Source organism: Pseudophryne corroboree, chromosome 7, assembly GCF_028390025.1.
Source record: "Pseudophryne corroboree isolate aPseCor3 chromosome 7, aPseCor3.hap2, whole genome shotgun sequence".
In the NCBI taxonomy this organism is placed as follows: domain Eukaryota; kingdom Metazoa; phylum Chordata; class Amphibia; order Anura; family Myobatrachidae; genus Pseudophryne; species Pseudophryne corroboree.
The window spans coordinates 187,313,969-187,335,261 of record NC_086450.1 but is presented as its reverse complement, the minus strand read 5'-3'; the positions used below and the strand labels follow the sequence as shown (position 1 = coordinate 187,335,261).

The 21,293-nt window shown below is 46.1% G+C and overlaps 1 protein-coding gene across 1 annotated transcript in view; it reads right to left on the bottom strand.

Annotated features, from left to right (window-relative positions):
- Window positions 1–21,293, bottom strand: part of NHEJ1 (non-homologous end joining factor 1) — a 529,484-nt gene that overhangs the window by 11,107 nt on the left and 497,084 nt on the right. The window contains exons 6-7 of the mRNA XM_063933877.1: window positions 7,233–7,320; window positions 1,228–1,358 (exon numbers count right to left, since the gene is read on the bottom strand). Of these exons, the coding sequence (XP_063789947.1) occupies window positions 1,228–1,358; window positions 7,233–7,320 (219 nt within the window). The remainder of the gene's footprint in view (window positions 1–1,227; window positions 1,359–7,232; window positions 7,321–21,293) is intronic.

Genomic DNA, 21,293 nt, shown 5'->3' with positions numbered 1-21,293 from the left:
GCTTTGTTCTCTCCCCTATAGCTAGTCTGCGGGATGCTAACAAACAGGTGACTGTTATTGCTGTTTACTAATAAAAATTTGTTTATACTTGGTGAAATGTCCTAAACTCTTTCAAAGTATACTATAGACTGCGGTGACTTGTTGCGATCTTCTTTAGTTTCCCAAACTCCACCACTACAGTCCAGGTTTTAAGGATATCCATGGTTGAGGCCAAATGGTTAAGTCATATTAACTGAGGTACTAATTAAGTCACCTCCACTCAAGCATGGATAGCCTTAAAACCTGGACTGTAATGGGAAATTCTGGGTTATAGTCTCTTTAAGGTACAGTATATGTTATTTAACTTACTGCAAGCTATTGTCCTGATACCAGCATTTCTACTTCAATGCCATTCTACATTAGTTTACTAATGAGGATTCTTTTGTGCATAGGAGAAAACCCTTTCATCACACCTTAATCTGATATATGTTGGTGTTTCTATCATGGGTGCAACGTGTGCCGCGTACACGGACCCCTGTGTCCAGGGGGCGCCAACACTGCACCCATGTTGTTTTAATACTTACCTTTTTGGAGAGTCCCACGATGGGCGCTGCGGAAAATCGCTCCCAAAATGTCCGCCGCGTATGTGCAGTACGTAATTAGTCTCCGGACCATGGCAGGCGCTGTGTTTCCGGAGACCAGTGCGAATGCGCAGTAGGGCGATTCTCCATGATGCACGGAACAGCTACACAAATTCAAACGACATACCTCTCCAAAGTACCAAGATTTTAGTGGGTGTTAAGTAACAGGGTGAGGCATTGCTATTAAGCAATTTAGTTTACATATAAGAACTATTTTTTAACAGCCCAGTTTAAAAGGAAAATAAAAATAAAAACGTGTGATGTACGGGACTTTATTTTTACTTTCTGGAGAATCACCCAGTAGACTGTGGCACAATGCCGGAGCCCACAGCGCCGTGGAGAAGAGGGGGCCCACCTGGAGGCTGCACACGGGCCCCCTCCTCTCCTAAAACGCCCTTGCTGAGATAGTAATAGTTCTGATGAGCTTCTAAAACATATGCAACACTAGTAGCTCTTTTGTGTGATGTATTCTACATGTTAGGTATAGAAGTCAAACAAGGGTCAGTTATTGCATCACTGGCTGAACATAGCGCGCATGGCAGGTAATAAGGTAAGACATGAATGCCATTTGCACTTGGCAGCCAGTAGATGATACATATAGACAAACCTGGGTCAACTTCTGTCCTTGTCCATTGTCACCATCTTCTTGAGCACTTGAAGCTTCCTTCACTTCTACACAGCCACTGTTCTCATCCACAGACCGTGGTTTATGCAGAGGTTTGGCCTGCTCGCTTCCACCTTAATATGGAAAAACACAAGATGGCTGCAATATCCTGAAGCCTGTGCCATTACTCAACCATTAAATAATAAAAAATAAGAATTTACTTACCGATAATTCTATTTCTCGGAGTCCGTAGTGGATGCTGGGGTTCCTGAAAGGACCATGGGGAATAGCGGCTCCGCAGGAGACAGGGCACAAAAAGTAAAGCTTTCCGATCAGGTGGTGTGCACTGGCTCCTCCCCCTATGACCCTCCTCCAAGCCTCAGTTAGGTACTGTGCCCGGACGAGCGTACACAATAAGGGAGGAATTTTGAATCCCGGGTAAGACTCATACCAGCCACACCAATCACACCGTACAACTTGTGATCTAAACCCAGTTAACAGTATGATAACAGAGGAGCCTCTGAAAGATGGCTCCCTACAACAATAACCCGAATTAGTTAACAATAACTATGTACAATTATTGCAGATAATCCGCACTTGGGATGGGCGCCCAGCATCCACTACGGACTCCGAGAAATAGAATTATCGGTAAGTAAATTCTTATTTTCTCTATCGTCCTAGTGGATGCTGGGGTTCCTGAAAGGACCATGGGGATTATACCAAAGCTCCCAAACGGGCGGGAGAGTGCGGATGACTCTGCAGCACCGAATGAGAGAACTCCAGGTCCTCCTTAGCCAGAGTATCAAATTTGTAAAATTTTACAAACGTGTTCTCCCCTGACCACGTAGCTGCTCGGCAAAGTTGTAATGCCGAGACCCCTCGGGCAGCCGCCCAAGATGAGCCCACCTTCCTTGTGGAGTGGGCCCTTACAGATTTAGGCTGTGGCAGGCCTGCCACAGAATGTGCAAGTTGGATTGTGCTACAGATCCAACGAGCAATCGTCTGCTTAGACGCAGGAGCACCCATCTTGTTGGGTGCATACAATATAAACAACGAGTCAGATTTTCTGACTCCAGCTGTCCTTGCAATATATATTTTCAATGCTCTGACAACGTCCAGTAACTTGGAGTCCTCCAAGTCACTTGTAGCCGCAGGCACTACAATAGGCTGGTTCAGATGAAATGCTGACACCACCTTAGGGAGAAAATGCGGACGAGTCCGCAGTTCCGCCCTGTCCGAATGGAAAATCAGATATGGGCTTTTGTAAGATAAAGCTGCCAGTTCTGACACTCTCCTGGCTAGTAGCATGGTCACTTTCCATGTGAGATATTTCAAATCCACATTTTTTAGTGGTTCAAACCAATGAGATTTTAGAAAGTCCAAAACCACATTGAGATCCCACGGTGCCACTGGAGGCACCACAGGAGGCTGTATATGCAGCACTCCCTTAACAAAAGTCTGGACTTCAGGGACTGAAGCCAATTCTTTCTGGAAGAAAATCGACAGGGCCGAAATTTGAACCTTAATAGATCCCAATTTGAGACCCATAGACAATCCTGATTGCAGGAAATGTAGGAATCGACCCAGTTGAAATTCCTCCGTCGGAGCACTCCGATCCTCGCACCACGCAACATATTTTCGCCAAATGCGGTGATAATGTTGCACGGTTACTTCCTTCCTTGCTTTAATCAAAGTAGGAATGACTTCTTCCGGCATGCCTTTTTCCTTTAGGATCCGGCGTTCAACCGCCATGCCGTCAAACGCAGCCGCGGTAAGTCTTGAAACAGACAGGGACCCTGCTGAAGCAAGTCCCTCCTTAGAGGTAGAGGCCACGGATCTTCCGTGATCATCTCTTGAAGTTCCGGGTACCAAGTCCTTCTTGGCCAATCCGGAACCACTAGTATCGTTCTTACGCCTCTTTGCCGTATAATTCTCAATACTTTTGGTATGAGAGGCAGAGGAGGAAACACATACACCGACTGGTACACCCAAGGCGTTACCAGCGCGTCCACAGCTATTGCCTGCGGATCTCTTGACCTGGCGCAATACCTGTCCAGTTTTTTGTTGAGGCGAGACGCCATCATGTCCACCATTGGTCTTTCCCAACGGGTTACCAGCATGTGGAAGACTTCTGGATGAAGTCCCCACTCTCCCGGGTGAAGGTCGTGTCTGCTGAGGAAGTCTGCTTCCCAGTTGTCCACTCCCGGGATGAACACTGCTGACAGTGCTATTACATGATTCTCTGCCCAGCGAAGAATCCTTGCAGCTTCTGCCATTGCACTCCTGCTTCTTGTGCCGCCCTGTCTGTTCACATGGGCGACTGCCGTGATGTTGTCCGACTGGATCAACACCGGTTTTCCCTGAAGCAGAGGTTCTGCCTGGCTTAGAGCATTGTAGATTGCTCTTAGTTCCAGAATGTTTATGTGAAGAGACGTTTCCAGGCTCGTCCACACTCCCTGGAAGTTTCTTCCTTGTGTGACTGCTCCCCAGCCTCTCAGGCTGGCGTCCGTGGTCACCAGGATCCAATCCTGTATGCCGAATCTGCGGCCCTCCAATAGATGAGCACTCTGCAACCACCACAGAAGAGATACCCTTGTCCTTGGAGACAGGGTTATCCGCTGGTGCATCTGAAGATGCGACCCTGACCATTTGTCCAACAGATCCCTCTGGAAAATTCTTGCGTGGAATCTGCCGAATGGAATTGCTTCGTAAGAAGCCACCATTTTTCCCAGGACTCTTGTGCATTGATGTACAGACACCTTTCCTGGTTTTAGGAGGTTCCTGACAAGCTCGGATAACTCCTTGGCTTTTTCCTCCGGGAGAAAAACCTTTTTCTGAACCGTGTCCAGAATCATCCCTAGGAACAGCAGACGAGTTGTCGGCATTAACTGGGATTTTGGAATATTCAGAATCCACCCGTGCTGTTTTAGCACTTCTTGAGACAGTGCTAATCCCATCTCTAGCTGTTCTCTGGACCTTGCCCTTATCAGGAGATCGTCCAAGTATGGGATAATTAATACGCCTTTTCTTCGAAGAAGAATCATCATCTCGGCCATTACCTTTGTAAAGACCCGAGGTGCCGTGGACAATCCGAACGGCAGCGTCTGAAACTGATAGTGACAGTTTTGTACGACGAACCTGAGGTACCCCTGGTGTGAGGGGTAAATTGGAACGTGGAGGTACGCATCCTTGATGTCCAAGGATACCATAAAGTCCCCTTCTTCCAGGTTCGCTATCACTGCTCTGAGTGACTCCATCTTGAACTTGAACTTCTTTATGTACAGGTTCAAGGACTTCAGATTTAGAATAGGTCTTACCGAGCCATCCGGCTTCGGTACCACAAATAGAGTGGAATAATACCCCTTTCCTTGTTGTAGAAGAGGTACCTTGACTATCACCTGCTGAGAGTACAGCTTGTGAATGGCTTCCAAGACCGTCTCCCTTTCGGAGGGGGACGTTGGTAAAGCAGACTTCAGGAAACGGCGAGGTGGATCTGTCTCTAGTTCCAACCTGTATCCCTGAGATATTATCTGCAGGATCCAGGGATCTACCTGCGAGTGAGCCCACTGCGCGCTGAAATTCTTGAGACGACCGCCCACCGCCCCCGAGTCCGCTTGAGAAGCCCCAGCGTCATGCTGAGGCTTTTGTAGAAGCGGGGGAGGGCTTCTGTTCCTGGGAAGGAGCTGCCTGTTGCTGTCTCTTCCCCCTTCCTCTGCCTCGTGGCAGATATGAATATCCCTTTGCTCTCTTGTTTTTAAAGGAACGAAAGGGCTGCGGTTGAAAAGTCGGTGTCTTTTTCTGTTGGGGAGTAACTTGAGGTAAAAAGGTGGATTTCCCGGCTGTAGCCGTGGCCACCAAATCTGATAGACCGACTCCAAATAACTCCTCCCCTTTATACGGCAAAACTTCCATATGCCGTTTTGAGTCCGCATCGCCTGACCACTGTCGCGTCCATAAACTTCTTCTGGCCGAAATGGACATAGCACTTACCCGTGATGCCAGTGTGCAGATATCCCTCTGTGCATCACGCATATAAAGAAATGCATCCTTTATTTGCTCTAAAGACAGTAAAACATTGTCCCTATCCAGGGTATCAATATTTTCAATCAGGGACTCTGACCAAGCTACTCCAGCACTGCACATCCAGGCTGTCGCTATAGCTGGTCGTAGTATAACACCTGTATGTGTGTATATACTTTTTTGGATATTTTCCATCCTCCTATCTGCTGGATCTTTAAGTGCGGCCGTCTCAGGAGAGGGTAACGCCACCTGTTTAGATAAGCGTGTGAGCGCCTTGTCCACCCTAGGAGGTGTTTCCCAGCGCGCCCTAACCTCTGGCGGGAAAGGGTATAAAGCCAATAACTTCTTTGAAATTAGCATCTTTTTATCGGGGGCAACCCACGCTTCATCACACACCTCATTTAGTTCTTCTGACTCAGGAAAAACTATAGGTAGTTTTTTCACACCCCACATAATACCCTGTTTAGTGGTACCTGTAGTATCAGCTAAATGTAACGCCTCCTTCATTGCCAAAATCATATAACGTGTGGCCCTACTGGAAAATACGGTTGATTCGTCACCGTCGCCACTGGAATCAGTGCCTGTGTCTGGGTCTGTGTCGACCGACTGAGGCAAAGGGCGTTTTACAGCCCCTGACGGTGTTTGAGGCGCCTGGACAGGCACTAATTGATTGTCCGGCCGTCTCATGTCGTCAAACGACTGCTTTAGCGTGTTGACACTATCCCGTAATTCCATAAATAAAGGCATCCATTCTGGTGTCGACCCCCTAGGAGGTGACATCCCCATATTTGGCAATTGCTCCGCCTCCACACCAATATCGTCCTCATACATGTCGACACACACGTACCGACACACAGCAGACACACAGGGAATGCTCTTAACGAAGACAGGACCCCACTAGCCCTTTGGGGAGACAGAGGGAGAGTTTGCCAGCACACACCAAAGCGCTATATATGACAGGGATAGCCTTATAATAAGTGCTCCCTGTATAGCTGCTTTTATAATATAATTTTTGCCACTATTTTGCCCCCCCTCTCTTGTTTTACCCTGTTTCTGTAGTGCAGTGCAGGGGAGAGACCTGGGAGCCGTCCTGACCAGCGGAGCTGTGTAAGGAAAATGGCGCTGTGTGCTGAGGAGATAGGCCCCGCCCCTTTTCCGGCGGGCTCGTCTCCCGCTCTTTAGTGGATTCTGGCAGGGGTTAAATATCTCCATATAGCCCCCGGAGGCTATATGTGAGGTATTTTTTTAGCCAAATAGGTTTTCATTTGCCTCCCAGGGCGCTCCCCTCCCAGCGCCCTGCACCCTCAGTGACTGCCGTGTGAAGTGTGCTGAGAGGAAAATGGCGCACAGCTGCAGTGCTGTGCGCTACCTTTAGAAGACTGAGGAGTCTTCTGCCGCCGATTTTGGACCTCTTCTTGTTTCAGCATCTGCAAGGGGGCCGGCGGCGAGGCTCCGGTGACCATCCAGGCTGTACCTGTGATCGTCCCTCTGGAGCTGATGTCCAGTAGCCAAGAAGCCAATCCATCCTGCACGCAGGTGAGTTCACTTCTTCTCCCCTAAGTCCCTCGTTGCAGTGATCCTGTTGCCAGCAGGACTCACTGTAAAATAAAAAACCTAAGCTAAACTTTTCTAAGCAGCTCTTTAGGAGAGCCACCTAGATTGCACCCTTCTCGGCCGGGCACAAAAATCTAACTGAGGCTTGGAGGAGGGTCATAGGGGGAGGAGCCAGTGCACACCACCTGATCGGAAAGCTTTACTTTTTGTGCCCTGTCTCCTGCGGAGCCGCTATTCCCCATGGTCCTTTCAGGAACCCCAGCATCCACTAGGACGATAGAGAAAAAAACTATTACATTAGCAGCCATAAAAGCATAGTTGTTGTTCAAGTGGTATGAAAAGCATACTTCTCTGTGTTAAGCAGTAAACAACACTTTTATATACACTATCTCAGTTAATTAACCCTATTGGATTTTCCCCTCACGTCAACATACCACCAGCTTTGATCACTGCTCCGTATAACTGCTGCAGCTGGTCACTGAACCTCGGTACATTCCCTGAGGAGCACAGATCCTGGATATTCTGAAACACAAGACCAGACAATGCGAGATTAGGCAGTAGTAAATTCTATTTAATACTCTGGATTGGACAAAGTTGGAATGTTTGGGGCAAAATCACAAGTTAATGGAGAAATGAATAAAAAGGGCAATATTTGCTCTAGGGAGGATGCATGTTACAATGTTCATAATGTCATCATTACAATGTTGAGAGTTATGATGTCGACATTCATGAAATGTCAAAAGCTAACATGTTGTCATCTGCAAAATGTCAACAAATTAAATGCTGACATTAAGTTTAGGGTTAGATTTAGAGTTAAGGCTGGATACACACTATAAAAATATCTGTCCAATCTTTCTGGTTGGAATGAAAATCTGGTAATGTATGCAGAAAAAATTTCCCATGTGCTTCCAAACACTGGAAAACGGAAATTCAGATACATTTGTTAAATCCGTTTGATTTAATTTTACTGTACAACCATTTTTGCAAATTTTCTGGCTTTTGGGAGCAAATGGTTGATTGTCATTTGCTCCCATACATTACCAGATTCTTGCTCCAACCAGAAAGATTGGTGCTGGAAGCAAGGGCTGTCAGGAACTGTAGTTTTAGCACTGTAGTGCGGTGCGCCCGGCTCCTTGTCAGGTGGCAGCTAGCAGAGACTGGTGCTTGATCTCCGGATCTCTGGCTTCCAGCTCCTGCATGGTACACTAAGTCAAGAGTGGCGGGAGCCAGGAGCAGTGGAAGACAGCAGTAGCTGGGTAAGTCACCCTGCGGAGGGGGTAGGGGGAAAGGTTACTTGACCTGCAGCTTCAGTATTTTCAACTGACTTACAAACATCTCTTCTTTTTTTGAACACTAATGGGCCCTACACACTTAAAGATTTTACGGAAAGATATGAATGATCTCGTTCATTAATGAACGAGATATCATTCATATCTTTCAGTGTGTAGGCACCAACGATGAACGATGTGCAGCCCCGCGCTCGTTCATCGTTGGTGCCGGCTCGTTCATACCTGCAGCCAATATGGACAATATCGTACATATTAGCATGCAGGGATATGGAGTCAGGTGACGGGGGGGGGGGGGGGGGGGGGAGAGAGAAACTTCACTCCCCCCGCCGCCGGGTCGTCTGATGGCCATAACGACCGTTGGGCAGCTCGGCGGCCAGTGTGTAGGGCCCTTAAGTTTAAGTAACTGTTCACCTGTAGACTGACTTACAGTATGGCAGCAGATCATGTGACCATACACAGCCAATGTATAGAAATCTGATAGTTTCATGATGTCACACAATGCTTCTCACGAGCTCAGTGAGAATGTTCCTACCAGCACATGAGATCTTCACAGCCTCATGAATAGTAAATGCTCAAAAGATGTTCTATCTTCATGCAGCCCATATAAAACGAGTTTTATGGTAAGAACTTACCTTTGTTAAAACTCTTTCTGCGAGGTACACTGGGCTCCACAAGGAATGGACAATGGGGTATAGAGTAGGATATTGATCCGAGGCACCAACAGGCTCAAAGCTTTGACTGTTCCCAGAATGCATAGCGCCGCCTCCTATATCACCCCGCCTCCCTGCACAGGATCTCAGTTTTTAGTTAACCAGTCCAATGCAGTAGCAGGAAAAGAGACGACAACGGTTAGTAGCCACAACACCGCATTCGCACGACAGGAGACGTGTCAGTGGCTAATGCCATACCAACCCAAAGAAGCTTAGTGCGTCAGGGTGGGCGCCTTGTGGAGCCCAGTGTACCTCGCAGAAAGAGTTTTAACAAAGGTAAGTTCTTACCATAAAACTCGTTTTCTGCTGCGGGGTACACTGGGCTCCACAAGGAATGGACAATGGGGATGTCCTAAAGCAGTTCCTTATGGGAGGGGACGCACTGTAGCGGGCACAAGAACCCGGCGTCCAAAGGAAGCATCCTGGGAAGCGGCAGTATCGAAGGCATAGAACCTTATGAATGTGTTCACAGAGGACCACGTAGCCGCCTTGCACAATTGTTCAAGGTTCGCACCACGTTGGGCCGCACAAGAAGGTCCAACAGACCGAGTAGAATGGGCCTTAATGTGATCAGGAGCAGAGAGACCAGCCTTCACATAAGCATGTGCAATCACCATTCTAATCCATCTGGCCAGAGTTTGCTTGTGAGCAGGCCAGCCCCGTTTGTGAATCCCAAACACAACAAAAAGAGAATCAGATTTCCTAATAGGAGCAGTTCTCTTCACATAGATACGGAGAGCCCGTACCACATCCAAAGACCGCTCTTTGGGGGACAGATCAGGAGAAACAAGTGCCGGAACTACAATCTCCTGATTAAGGTGGAACGAAGAAACCACCTTAGGTAGATAGCCGTGACGAGTCCTAAGAACCGCCCGGTCACGGTGAAATATCAGATATGGGGAACTACAGGACAAGGCACCCAAATCCGACACTCTTCTAGCTGAAGCAATAGCCAGCAGAAACACCACCTTAAGGGAAAGCCACTTAAGGTCAGCCGAACCAAGAGGTTCAAACGGAGACTCTTGTAACGCCTCCAAAACCAACGACAAGTCCCAAAGAGCCACAGGCGGGACATAGGGAGGTTGGATACGCAACACGCCCTGAGTAAAGGTATGCACATCAGGTAAGGTCGCAATTTTTCTCTGAAACCACACCGACAAGGCAGATATTTGAACCTTGAGGGAGGCCAGACGCAGGCCTAAGTCCAGGCCCTGCTGAAGAAAAGCCAACTTGGCTATACTAAACTTGGAAGTGTCATAATCGTTAGATGCGCACCAAACAAAGTAAGAATGCCAGACCCTATAGTAAATCCGAGCCGAAGCCGGTTTCCGGGCCCACAACATAGTTTGAATGACCGCCTCAGAAAACCCTTTAGCCCTTAAGACGGAAGCTTCAAGAGCCACGCCGTCAAAGACAGCCGGGCTAGGTCCTGGTAGACACAGGGGCCCTGAACGAGGAGGTCTGGGCGTTGTGGAAGTAGAATTGGACGCTCTGACGATAGGCCTTGTAGGTCTGAGAACCAGTGCCGTCTGGGCCACGCTGGAGCTATGAGAAGCAGAATTCCTTTTTCTTGCTTGAACTTCCGAATTACCTTGGGCAGGAGTGACACCGGAGGGAACACGTACGGCAGCCGAAACCTCCACGGTACCGCCAGCGCATCCACGAATGCTGCTTGAGGATCCCTTGTCCTTGCTCCGAAGACCGGAACCTTGTAATTGTGTCGAGACGCCATCAGATCTACGTCTGGAAGGCCCCCCCTTTCCACTAGGAGTTGAAACAGTTCTGGATGGAGGCCCCACTCGCCGGCATGCATGTCCTGACGACTGAGAAAGTCCGCTTCCCAATTCAGGACTCCCGGAATGAATATTGCCGATATGGCCGGTAGATGGCGCTCTGCCCACTGTAGAATCCGTGAGACTTCCTTCATTGCTAGGCGGCTTCGAGTGCCGCCTTGATGATTTATGTAAGCCACTGTAGTGGCGTTGTCCGACTGTACTTGAACAGGACGGTTCTGAATTAAATGCTGGGCTAGGTTCAAGGCATTGAAGACCGCCCGCAACTCCAGAATATTGATCGAGAGGAGGGACTCCTCCTTGGTCCACCGCCCCTGAAGGGAGTGTTGCTCCAGCACAGCGCCCCAACTTCTTAGACTGGCATCTGTCGTCAACAGGACCCAGTCGGATATCCAGAACGGACGGACCCTGCACAGTTGTTGGTCATGGAGCCACCACAGCAGCGACAGACGGACCTCCGGAGTCAATGAGATCATTTGAGACCTGATCCGGTGAGGCAGGCCGTCCCATTTGGCTAGAATCAGCCTCTGGAGAGGGCGAGAGTGAAATTGAGCGTACTCCACCATGTCGAATGCTGACACCATGAGGCCCAGCACCTGCATCGCCGAATGTATCGACACTTGCGGACGAGATAGGAAGCAACGAACCCTGTCCTGAAGTTTCAGGACTTTCTCCTGAGACAGGAACAACCGCTGGTTGTGAGTGTCGAATAGTGCTCCCAGATGCACCATGCTCTGAGCAGGGATCAGGGATGACTTCTTCCAGTTGATGAGCCACCCGTGGGCTTGGAGAAACCGGACCGTTACATCTAGATGACGCAGGAGAAGTTCTGGGGAATTTGCCAGGATTAACAAGTCATCCATAATACGGCAGTATCCTGACCCCTTGACGGCGGAGTACCACCGTCATCATCGCCATGACTTTTGTAAAGACTCGCGGAGCCGTTGTTAAACCAAAAGGTAATGCCCGAAACTGGTAATGGCAGTTGCCAATCGCAAATCTCAGGTATTGCTGATGAGACACTGCTATAGGAATATGCAGGTAAGCATCCTGTATATCCAGGGAGACCATGAAGTCCCCAGGTTCCAAGGCCAGAACTATAGAGCGAAGGGTTTCCATCCGGAACTTGGAAACCTTCACAAACCTGTTCAATGCCTTGAGGTTGAGAATGGGCTGGGAGGACCCATTTGGATTCGGGACTAGAAACAGCGGAGAATAGTACCCCCGGCCCCTCTGCGCAAGAGGCACCTGTACTACGACTCCTGTATCTAGGAGGGTCTGTACCACCGAATGTAGAGTGTTTGCCTTTGTCTGGCAAAATCGATGAGGGGGTCAGTTTTTGAATGCTATGGCGTAACCTTGAGTGACGACTTCCCATACCCAGGCATCTGAAGTGGTCTTCAACCATTCCTGGGTATACCCTAGAAGCCGGCCCCCCACCCTGGGATCCCCCAGAGGGAGGCCCACCCTGTCATGCGGCAGGCTTATCTGTCTTGGAAGCTGGCTGACGGGCCGCCCAGGCTCTTTTGGGCTTAGGCTTACCAGGTTTAGAAGTGCGGGCCTGCTTGTTGTACGCCTGACCTTTTGCTTTACCTGAAGGACGAAAGGGGCGAAAGGAAGTACCTTTAGCCTTCGACACAGAAGGAGCAGTACTTGGCAGACAGGCAGTTTTGGCAGTAGCCAAGTCAGCCACAATCTTATTTAAATCCTCCCCAAACAGAATATCTCCCTTAAAAGGGAGTACCTCCAGGGTTTTTCTAGACTCCAGATCCACAGACCAGGATCTCAGCCACAATATCCGGCGAGCCAGGATTGACGTAGTAGAGGCCTTGGCTGCCAGGATACCGGCGTCAGAAGCCGCCTCTTTAATATAACGAGAAGCTGTGACAATATAAGACAAGCATTGTCTAGCATGGTCAGAGGAGATTTCAGCATCTAACTCCAAGGCCCATGCTTCAATGGCCTCTGCAGCCCAAGTAGCTGCAATAGTGGGCCTTTGTGCAGCACCCGTGAGGGTGTAAATCGCTTTCAGACAACCCTCCACACGTTTATCCGTAGGCTCTTTTAGAGACGTGACGGTGGTGACCGGTAGAGCTGAGGAAACCACCATCCTAGCCACATGTGAGTCCACTGGAGGAGGCGTTTCCCAATTCTTAGACAGCTCCGGCGCGAGGGGATAGCGAGCCAGCATCTTCCTTTGAGGCACAAACTTCGTACCCGGGTTTTCCCAGGGTTCCTGACGTATATCAATTAGGTGGTCAGAGTGAGGTAAAACTTGTTTAATCACCTTCTGACACTTGAACCTATCTGGTTTCTTAGAAGGAATGGATGGCTCGGGATCATCCGTAATCTGTAAAATTAACTTAATAGCCTCCAAAAGATCAGGAACATCCACATGTGAACCACCCTCCCCATCAGCCGTTTCTGAGTCAGAACCTGTGGGGTCAGTGTAAGTGCCGTCTTCATCCGACGAGGTGTCAATGACAGCAGTGGATTATGAGGAGACAAGCGCTCGCTTAGAGGACCCCTTGGACGTAGGCGAGCGACGGTCAGACTTTTTAGTAGTCAGGGACTGGTTCAACTTCTTTATTTGAGCAGATAAATCGTCCGCCCACGGCGGGTTAGCTGCAGGGACCACAAACGGTTGCACCGGCATTGGGGGTCCCATAGGGGGTGTTAGTTTATGAACTAGCGTATGCAGAAGCGTGGAAAAAGTGGCCCATGGCAGGTCATTATTTGCCCCCGTTGCCACCGTCCCACTGGGGGGCAAGGAGCCCCCAGAACCAGAGCCCAAAGCTGCTATATTCTCCTCATAGGTATCTACGGCTTCAGCAACACCGGCAGTGTGTTCAGCCCCAGAACCATTACCCTCAGAAGCAGACATGATATAACTTGCAGTATCAGGTAACACAGTACAATCTGTCAGCAGCACAATACCTCTAGCCCAAACCCCTGCGCAGTGTAGTCAGCACCAGCAGAGATAAAGGAGAGATATGGTGACTAAATCACAGAGAAAAATACGTAATACAGTATATCTTTGTGAAAATCCTGTATTAGATAAAACCTGATGCACCAAGCCCCCTCAGGTTATAGAATGTAGGGATAGCAGGTTGAGTGAAAGACACGAAATGGACACCACTCAGCTATCAAATGCACACACAAATAGTCACAGTCTGTACAATGCAGAGGTTATTACTAACAATAATACTGCACTGGACTAGCTTACACAGCTATATAACAATATATATAATAGTACACAGTAAGAACTGGATGTATATCACAGGGTAATTGTACTAGGAAACCCTGACTAAGTGCACTCTTTCTTAACTAACACTGACTAAAAAAGGCAGGTAGAATACTTAAGTGTCTTGTAAAGTCACAGCACTGACAACCAGGTGAATTTACATAGGAGGATTTGCCAAGGTCACTTTTTTTCTAGCCTTCTCTTCCTGTCCTCAAATACGTTTGGACCTTTGGGAGCACCGCTGACAATCACCATTTTTTCTACCCATAGACGTTTATCCTTACTGGTAGAAGGTGACTAATTTTAGACTATTGTCTAACCCGTCAGCTTTTCTCGGAGACAACATTTTACTTATTAGACAAAAAAAAAACATTTTACTTATTATTATTCACTATAATTCACTTAATCCTGTGCGGTATTCTCAACCCAATCCTTTTCATAGGAGGATTTGTCCAAGCATTCCCAGGAACAGTGAGCTGAGGGATAATGGTGCCGCAGACACTGCCAGGAAATGAGGGAGAGACAGATATGCAGCTCCAGGGTGGGAACATTTGCAGAAAATGGCGCCCTGGGGCCGGGGGAGGGGCTTCAGGTCCAAGCTCTATCCCCCTGCTGGCAAAACCACTGGGTACTGCGGGCTCTAATAAAACGGTTTATAGAGAAAACCTGACCTGTCCCATTCCCTGGTGATCTAGTGGGATCGCCTGTACTGCCACAGTGTCCACCGCCAGCGCACGCGGCCCACCTCCCACTGACCGCGCCGGATCGCGATAAAGTCCGGGTCCCGCAAGCGGGACCCACTCACCACCTCCCGAAGCGCGGCCACGCGATCCCGGAGAGCCCCCGTTGTGTGTGCCTGACAAGAAGAAAACCGGAGCCTCCTGCTGTAGTTACCCGGCAACCAGGGCTCGGGAGTGTACAGCGCCGCTGGGAGCTGCAGCTATGAATGTCCACTGACATGTAACACTGCTGCTGCCCTTGAAGTCTTCACTTTTTTTTCTCAGAAAAAAAGCTCTTCTTAGGGCTGCCTGGAGCAGCCCCTCTGTTAAGTGCCTGCTACTGCAGCACCAACTACAAAACTGAGATCCTGTGCAGGGAGGCGGGGTGATATAGGAGGCAGCGCTATGCATTCTGGGAACAGTCAAAGCTTTGAGCCTGTTGGTGCCTCGGATCAAGATCCTACTCTACACCCCATTGTCCATTCCTTGTGGAGCCCAGTGTACCCCGCAGCAGAAATAGACATACAGACCATGGGGTAATGCTGTTTGCCTAAACGAGAATGCTCTATAGCTCGACAATGAAGATAAAGACTTTAACATACTCCAGACAGAGAATGCATTTCTTCTGTCTTTCTGCTACAAATACCAATTCAAGGTTGTTTAAAGACGTAACAGCTGATAAAACATCTGACCAGTATAGTCTGTGTCTGCCGTATTTCTGAGCTGCTAAATGTAAATCGCGAGTTGCTTCATATGAAAGGGTTTAAAGCAAATAAAGATATTTAGAATAACACTGTAATAATGGGGATGTCTTTTAAAAAAATGCATGTCAGGGTACCTTTCATGAGTCCAATTTATTTGTTCAACGTACTGTTATCTACACATAGCTACATTGTCTTGATTAGTCTACTGTACCAATTAACACAATATCAGATATATTGTTGGGATTACACTTACATTTGTACCTTTTGAATACATTACTAAAATACACAGAATACACCCTGTTACAGCATAAAATAGCAGACATCTATTAGAAGGAAAGTGTTCCTAATTGCAGGAAGCATTTTCATTAGCATTTTAGTGCAAATTATGTTTATTCATTATCAAACATACAGAAAAAACAAACAAAAAGTTGTTGACACAGCAAAGATGTGACAACTGTCTGTTAATGTTAATAAAACTGGTCATAATTGGCAGAACCCTTGATTTACTTCTGTCTTTTTGGGATGTAGAAAATGTAAACATTTGGGAGCTAAGCTAAGCAGGCAGCCATACTGGCTGCAGAACTATTGAAATGGCTACTTTGTGTTGTTGTAACTACATATAAAACTACCTATTAAACAGCTCTCACCTAGTTACTTTTGTATCTATCCTTGTCTGACACTACTACAGTCATCCATCAGTTTATTTTATGTCTATCCTTGTCTGACGCTACTACAGTCATCCATCGGTTTATTTTATATCTATCATTGTCTGACATTACTACAGTCATCCATCAGTTTATTTTATATCTATCCTTGTCTGACGCTACTACAGTCATCCATCAGTTTATTTTATATCTATCCTTGTCTCACACTACTACAGTCATCCATCAGTTTATTTTATATCTATCCTTGTCTGACACTACTACAGTCATCCATCAGTTTATTGCGCATTTGTCCTTATCTGACACTATTACAGTCATCCATCAGTTTATTTTATATCTATCCTTGTACGACACTCCTACAGTCATCCATCAGTTTATTTTAAATCTATCCCTTGTATGACACTTCTACAGTCATCCATCATTATATTGCGCATCTGTCCTTGTCTGACGCTACTACAGTCATCCATCAGTTTATTTTATATCTATCCTTGTACGACACTCCTACAGTCAACCATCAGTTTATTGCGCATCTGTCCTTGTCTGACATTACTACAGCCATCAGTTTATTTTATATCTATCCTTGTATGACACTATTACAGTCATCCGTCAGTTTATTGCGCATCTCTCCTTGCCTGATGCTACTACAGTCATCCATCAGTTTATTTTATATCTATCCTTGTACGACACTCCTACAGTCATCCATCAGTTTATTGTGCATATGTCCTTGTCTGACACTACTACAGTCATCTATCAGTTTATTGTGCATCTGTCCTTGTCTGACACTACTACAGTAATCTATCAGTTTATTGCACATCTGTCCTTGTCTGACACTACTACAGTCATCCATCAGTTTATTTTATATCTATCCTTGAACGACACTCCTACAGTCATCCATCATTATATTGCGCATCTGTCCTTGTCTGACGCTACTACATTCATCCATCAGTTTATTTTATATCTATCCTTGTAAGACACTACTACAGTCATCCATCAGTTTATTGCACATTCGTCCTTGTCTGACATTATTAGTTATCCATCAGTTTATTTTGTATCTGTCCTTGTCTGACGCTACTACAGTCATCCATCAGTTTATTTTATATCTATCCTTGTCTCACACTACTACAGTCATCCATCAGTTTATTTTATATCTATCCTTGTCTGACACTACTACAGTCATCCATCAGTTTATTGTGCATTTGTCCTTATCTGACACTACTACAGTCATCCATCAGTTTATTTTAAATCTATCCTTGTATGACACTTCTACAGTCATCCATCATTATATTGCGCATCTGTCCTTGTCTGACGCTACTACAGTCATCCATCAGTTTATTTTATATCTATCCTTGTACGACACTCCTACAGTCAACCATCAGTTTATTGCGCATCTGTCCTTGTCTGACATTACTACAGCCATCAGTTTATTTTATATCTATCCTTGTATGACACTATTACAGTCATCCGTCAGTTTATTGCGCATCTCTCCTTGCCTGATGCTACTACAGTCATCCATCAGTTTATTTTATATCTATCCTTGTACGACACTCCTACAGTCACCCATCAGTTTATTGTGCATATGTCCTTGTCTGACACTACTACAGTCATCTATCAGTTTATTGTGCATCTGTCCTTGTCTGACACTACTACAGTAATCTATCAGTTTATTGCACATCTGTCCTTGTCTGACACTACTACAGTCATCCATCAGTTTATTTTATATCTATCCTTGTACGACACTCCTACAGTCATCCATCATTATATTGCGCATCTGTCCTTGTCTGACGCTACTACATTCATCCATCAGTTTATTTTATATCTATCCTTGTAAGACACTACTACAGTCATCCATCAGTTTATTGCACATTCGTCCTTGTCTGACATTATTACAGTTATCCATCAGTTTATTTTGTATCTGTCCTTGTCTGACGCTACTAGTCATCAATCAGTTTATTTTATATCTATCCTTGTCTCACACTACTACAGTCATCCATCAGTTTATTTTATATCTATCCTTGTCTGACACTACTACAGTCATCCATCAGTTTATTGCGCATTTGTCCTTATCTGACACTATTACAGTCATCCATCAGTTTATTTTATATCTATCCTTGTACGACACTCCTACAGTCAACCATCAGTTTATTGCGCATCTGTCCTTGTCTGACATTACTACAGCCATCAGTTTATTTTATATCTATCCTTGTATGACACTACTACAGTCATCCGTCAGTTTATTGCGCATCTCTCCCTGCCTGATGCTACTACAGTCATCCATCAGTTTATTTTATATCTATCCTTGTACGACACTCCTACAGTCATCCATCAGTTTATTGTGCATATGTCCTTGTCTGACACTACTACAGTCATCTATCAGTTTATTGTGCATCTGTCCTTGTCTGACACTGCTACAGTAATCTATCAGTTTATTGCACATCTGTCCTTGTCTGACACTACTACAGTCATCCATCAGTTTATTGTGCATATGTCCTTGTCTGACACTACTACAGTCATCTATCAGTTTATTGTGCATATGTCCTTGTCTGACACTACTACAGTCATCTATCAGTTTATTGTGCATCTGTCCTTGTCTGACATTACTACAGCCATCAATCAGTTTATTTTATATCTATCCTTGTAAGACACTACTACATTCATCCATCAGTTTATTTTATATCTATCCTTGTATGACACTACTAGTCATCCATCAGTTTATTGCGCATCTCTCCTTGCCTGACACTACTACATTCATCCATCAGTTTATTTTATATATATCCTTGTAAGACACTACTACATTCATCCATCAGTTTATTTTATATCTATCCTTGTAAGACACTACTACAGTCATCCATCAGTTTATTGCACATTCGTCCTTGTCTGACATTATTACAGTTATCCATCAGTTTATTTTGTATCTGTCCTTGTCTGACACTACTACAGTCATTCAACAGTTTATTTTATATCTATCCTTGTATGACACTTCTACAGTCATCCATCAGTTTTTTGTGCATCTGTCCTTGTCTGACATTATTACAGTCATCCATCAGTTTATTGCGCATCTGTACTTGTCGGACACTACTACAGTCATCCATCAGTTTATTGCGCATCTGTCCTTCTCTGACATTACAACAGCCATCAATCAGTTTATTTTATATCTATCCTTGTATGACACTACTACAGTCATCCGTCAGTTTATTGCGCATCTCTCCTTGCCTGATGCTACTACAGTCATCCATCAGTTTATTTTATATCTATCCTTGTACGACACTCCTACAGTCATCCATCAGTTTATTGTGCATATGTCCTTGTCTGACACTACTACAGTCATCTATCAGTTTATTGTGCATCTGTCCTTGTCTGACACTACTACAGTAATCTATCAGTTTATTGCACATCTGTCCTTGTCTGACACTACTACAGTCATCCATCAGTTTATTTTATATCTATCCTTGTACGACACTCCTACAGTCATCCATCATTATATTGCGCATCTGTCCTTGTCTGACGCTACTACAGTCATCCATCAGTTTATTTTATATCTATCCTTGTACGACACTCCGACAGTCATCCATCAGTTTATTGCGCATCTGTCCTTGTCTGACACTACTACAGTCATCTATCAGTTTATTGCGCATCTGTGCTTGTCTGACATTACTACAGCCATCAATCAGTTTATTTTATATCTATCCTTGTATGACACTACTACAGTCATCCATCAGTTTATTTTATATCTATCCTTGTAAGACACTACTACAGTCATCCATCACTTTATTTTATATCTTTCCTTGTCTGACACTACTACAGTCATCCATCAGTTTATTTTATATCTATCCTTGTCTGACACTACTACAGTCATCCATCAGTTTATTGCGCATTTGTCCTTATCTGACACTATTACAGTCATCCATCAGTTTATTTTATATCTATCCTTGTACGACACTCCTACAGTCATCCATCAGTTTATTTTGAATCTATCCTTGTACGACACTCCTACAGTCATCCATCATTATATTGCGCATCTCTCCTTGTCTGACGCTACTACAGTCATCCATCAGTTTATTTTATATCTATCCTTGTACGACACTCCTACAGTCATCCATCAGTTTATTGCGCATCTGTCCTTGTCTGACACTACTACAGTCATCTATCAGTTTATTGCGCATCTGTCCTTGTCTGACATTACTACAGCCATCAATCAGTTTATTTTATATCTATCCTTGTATGACACTACTACAGTCATCCATCAGTTTATTGCGCATCTCTCCTTGCCTGACACTACTACATTCATCCATCAGTTTATTTTATATCTATCCTTGTAAGACACTACTACAGTCATCCATCAGTTTATTGCACATTTGTCCTTGTCTGACATTATTACAGTTATCCATCAGTTTATTTTGTATCTGTCCTTGTCTGACACTACTACAGTCATTCAACAGTTTATTTTATATCTATCCTTGTATGACACTTCTACAGTCATCCATCAGTTTATTTTATATCTATCCTTGTATGACACTTCTACAGTCATCCATCAGTTTATTGTGCATCTATCCTTGTCTGACATTATTACAGTCATCCATCAGTTTATTGCGCATCTGTCCTTGTCTGACACTACTACAGTCATCCATCAGTTTATTGCGCATCTGTCCTTGTCTGACATTACTACAGCCATCAATCAGTTTATTTTATATCTATCCTTGTATGACACCAGGGCCGTAACTACGTGTGTGCCAAGTGGGCTTGGCACACAGCGCAGTTGCCCTGAGGGCGCACGGCCAGTGGCATGTAATGAGTCAAATTGACTCATTACATGCCTCTGAAGTCTGCGCCGTGCGCCGCCACCGCGCTGTGGAGGAGAGCTACAGGGCCGGGCAGGTGAGAAGGAGGAGGAGGGAGGGGGACTGGAGCCGCAGCAGCGCTATTTCATTGGTAGTAAGCGCCGCTGCAGCATCCCCCTCTCCTTCCGTATTGGCTGCCCGGCGCTGCTGTGGATGCTGGGATGCGGTTCCTCCATCCCAGCATCCACAGCAGCGCCAGGCAGCCAATACGGAAGAAGAGGGGACTGCTGCAGCGGCGCTTACTACCAATTACATAGCGCTGCTGCGGCTCCAGTCCCCCTCCCTCCTCCTCCTTCTCACCTGCCTGCACCGAGGGAGCTGCACGAGGAGCCTGTCAGCGGGGAGATGGTAAGTATGTATCTCTCTTTTTCTCTCTCTCTCTCTCAGGGGGACACCATCTGCCATAATGTGTAAAAAGGGGGCCTGGCTGCCGCAATGTGTAAAAAGGGGGCCTGCCTGCCGCAATGTGTAAAAAGGGGGCCTGGCTGCCGCAATGTGTAAAAAGCGGGACTGGCTGCCGCAATGTGTAAAAAGGGGGA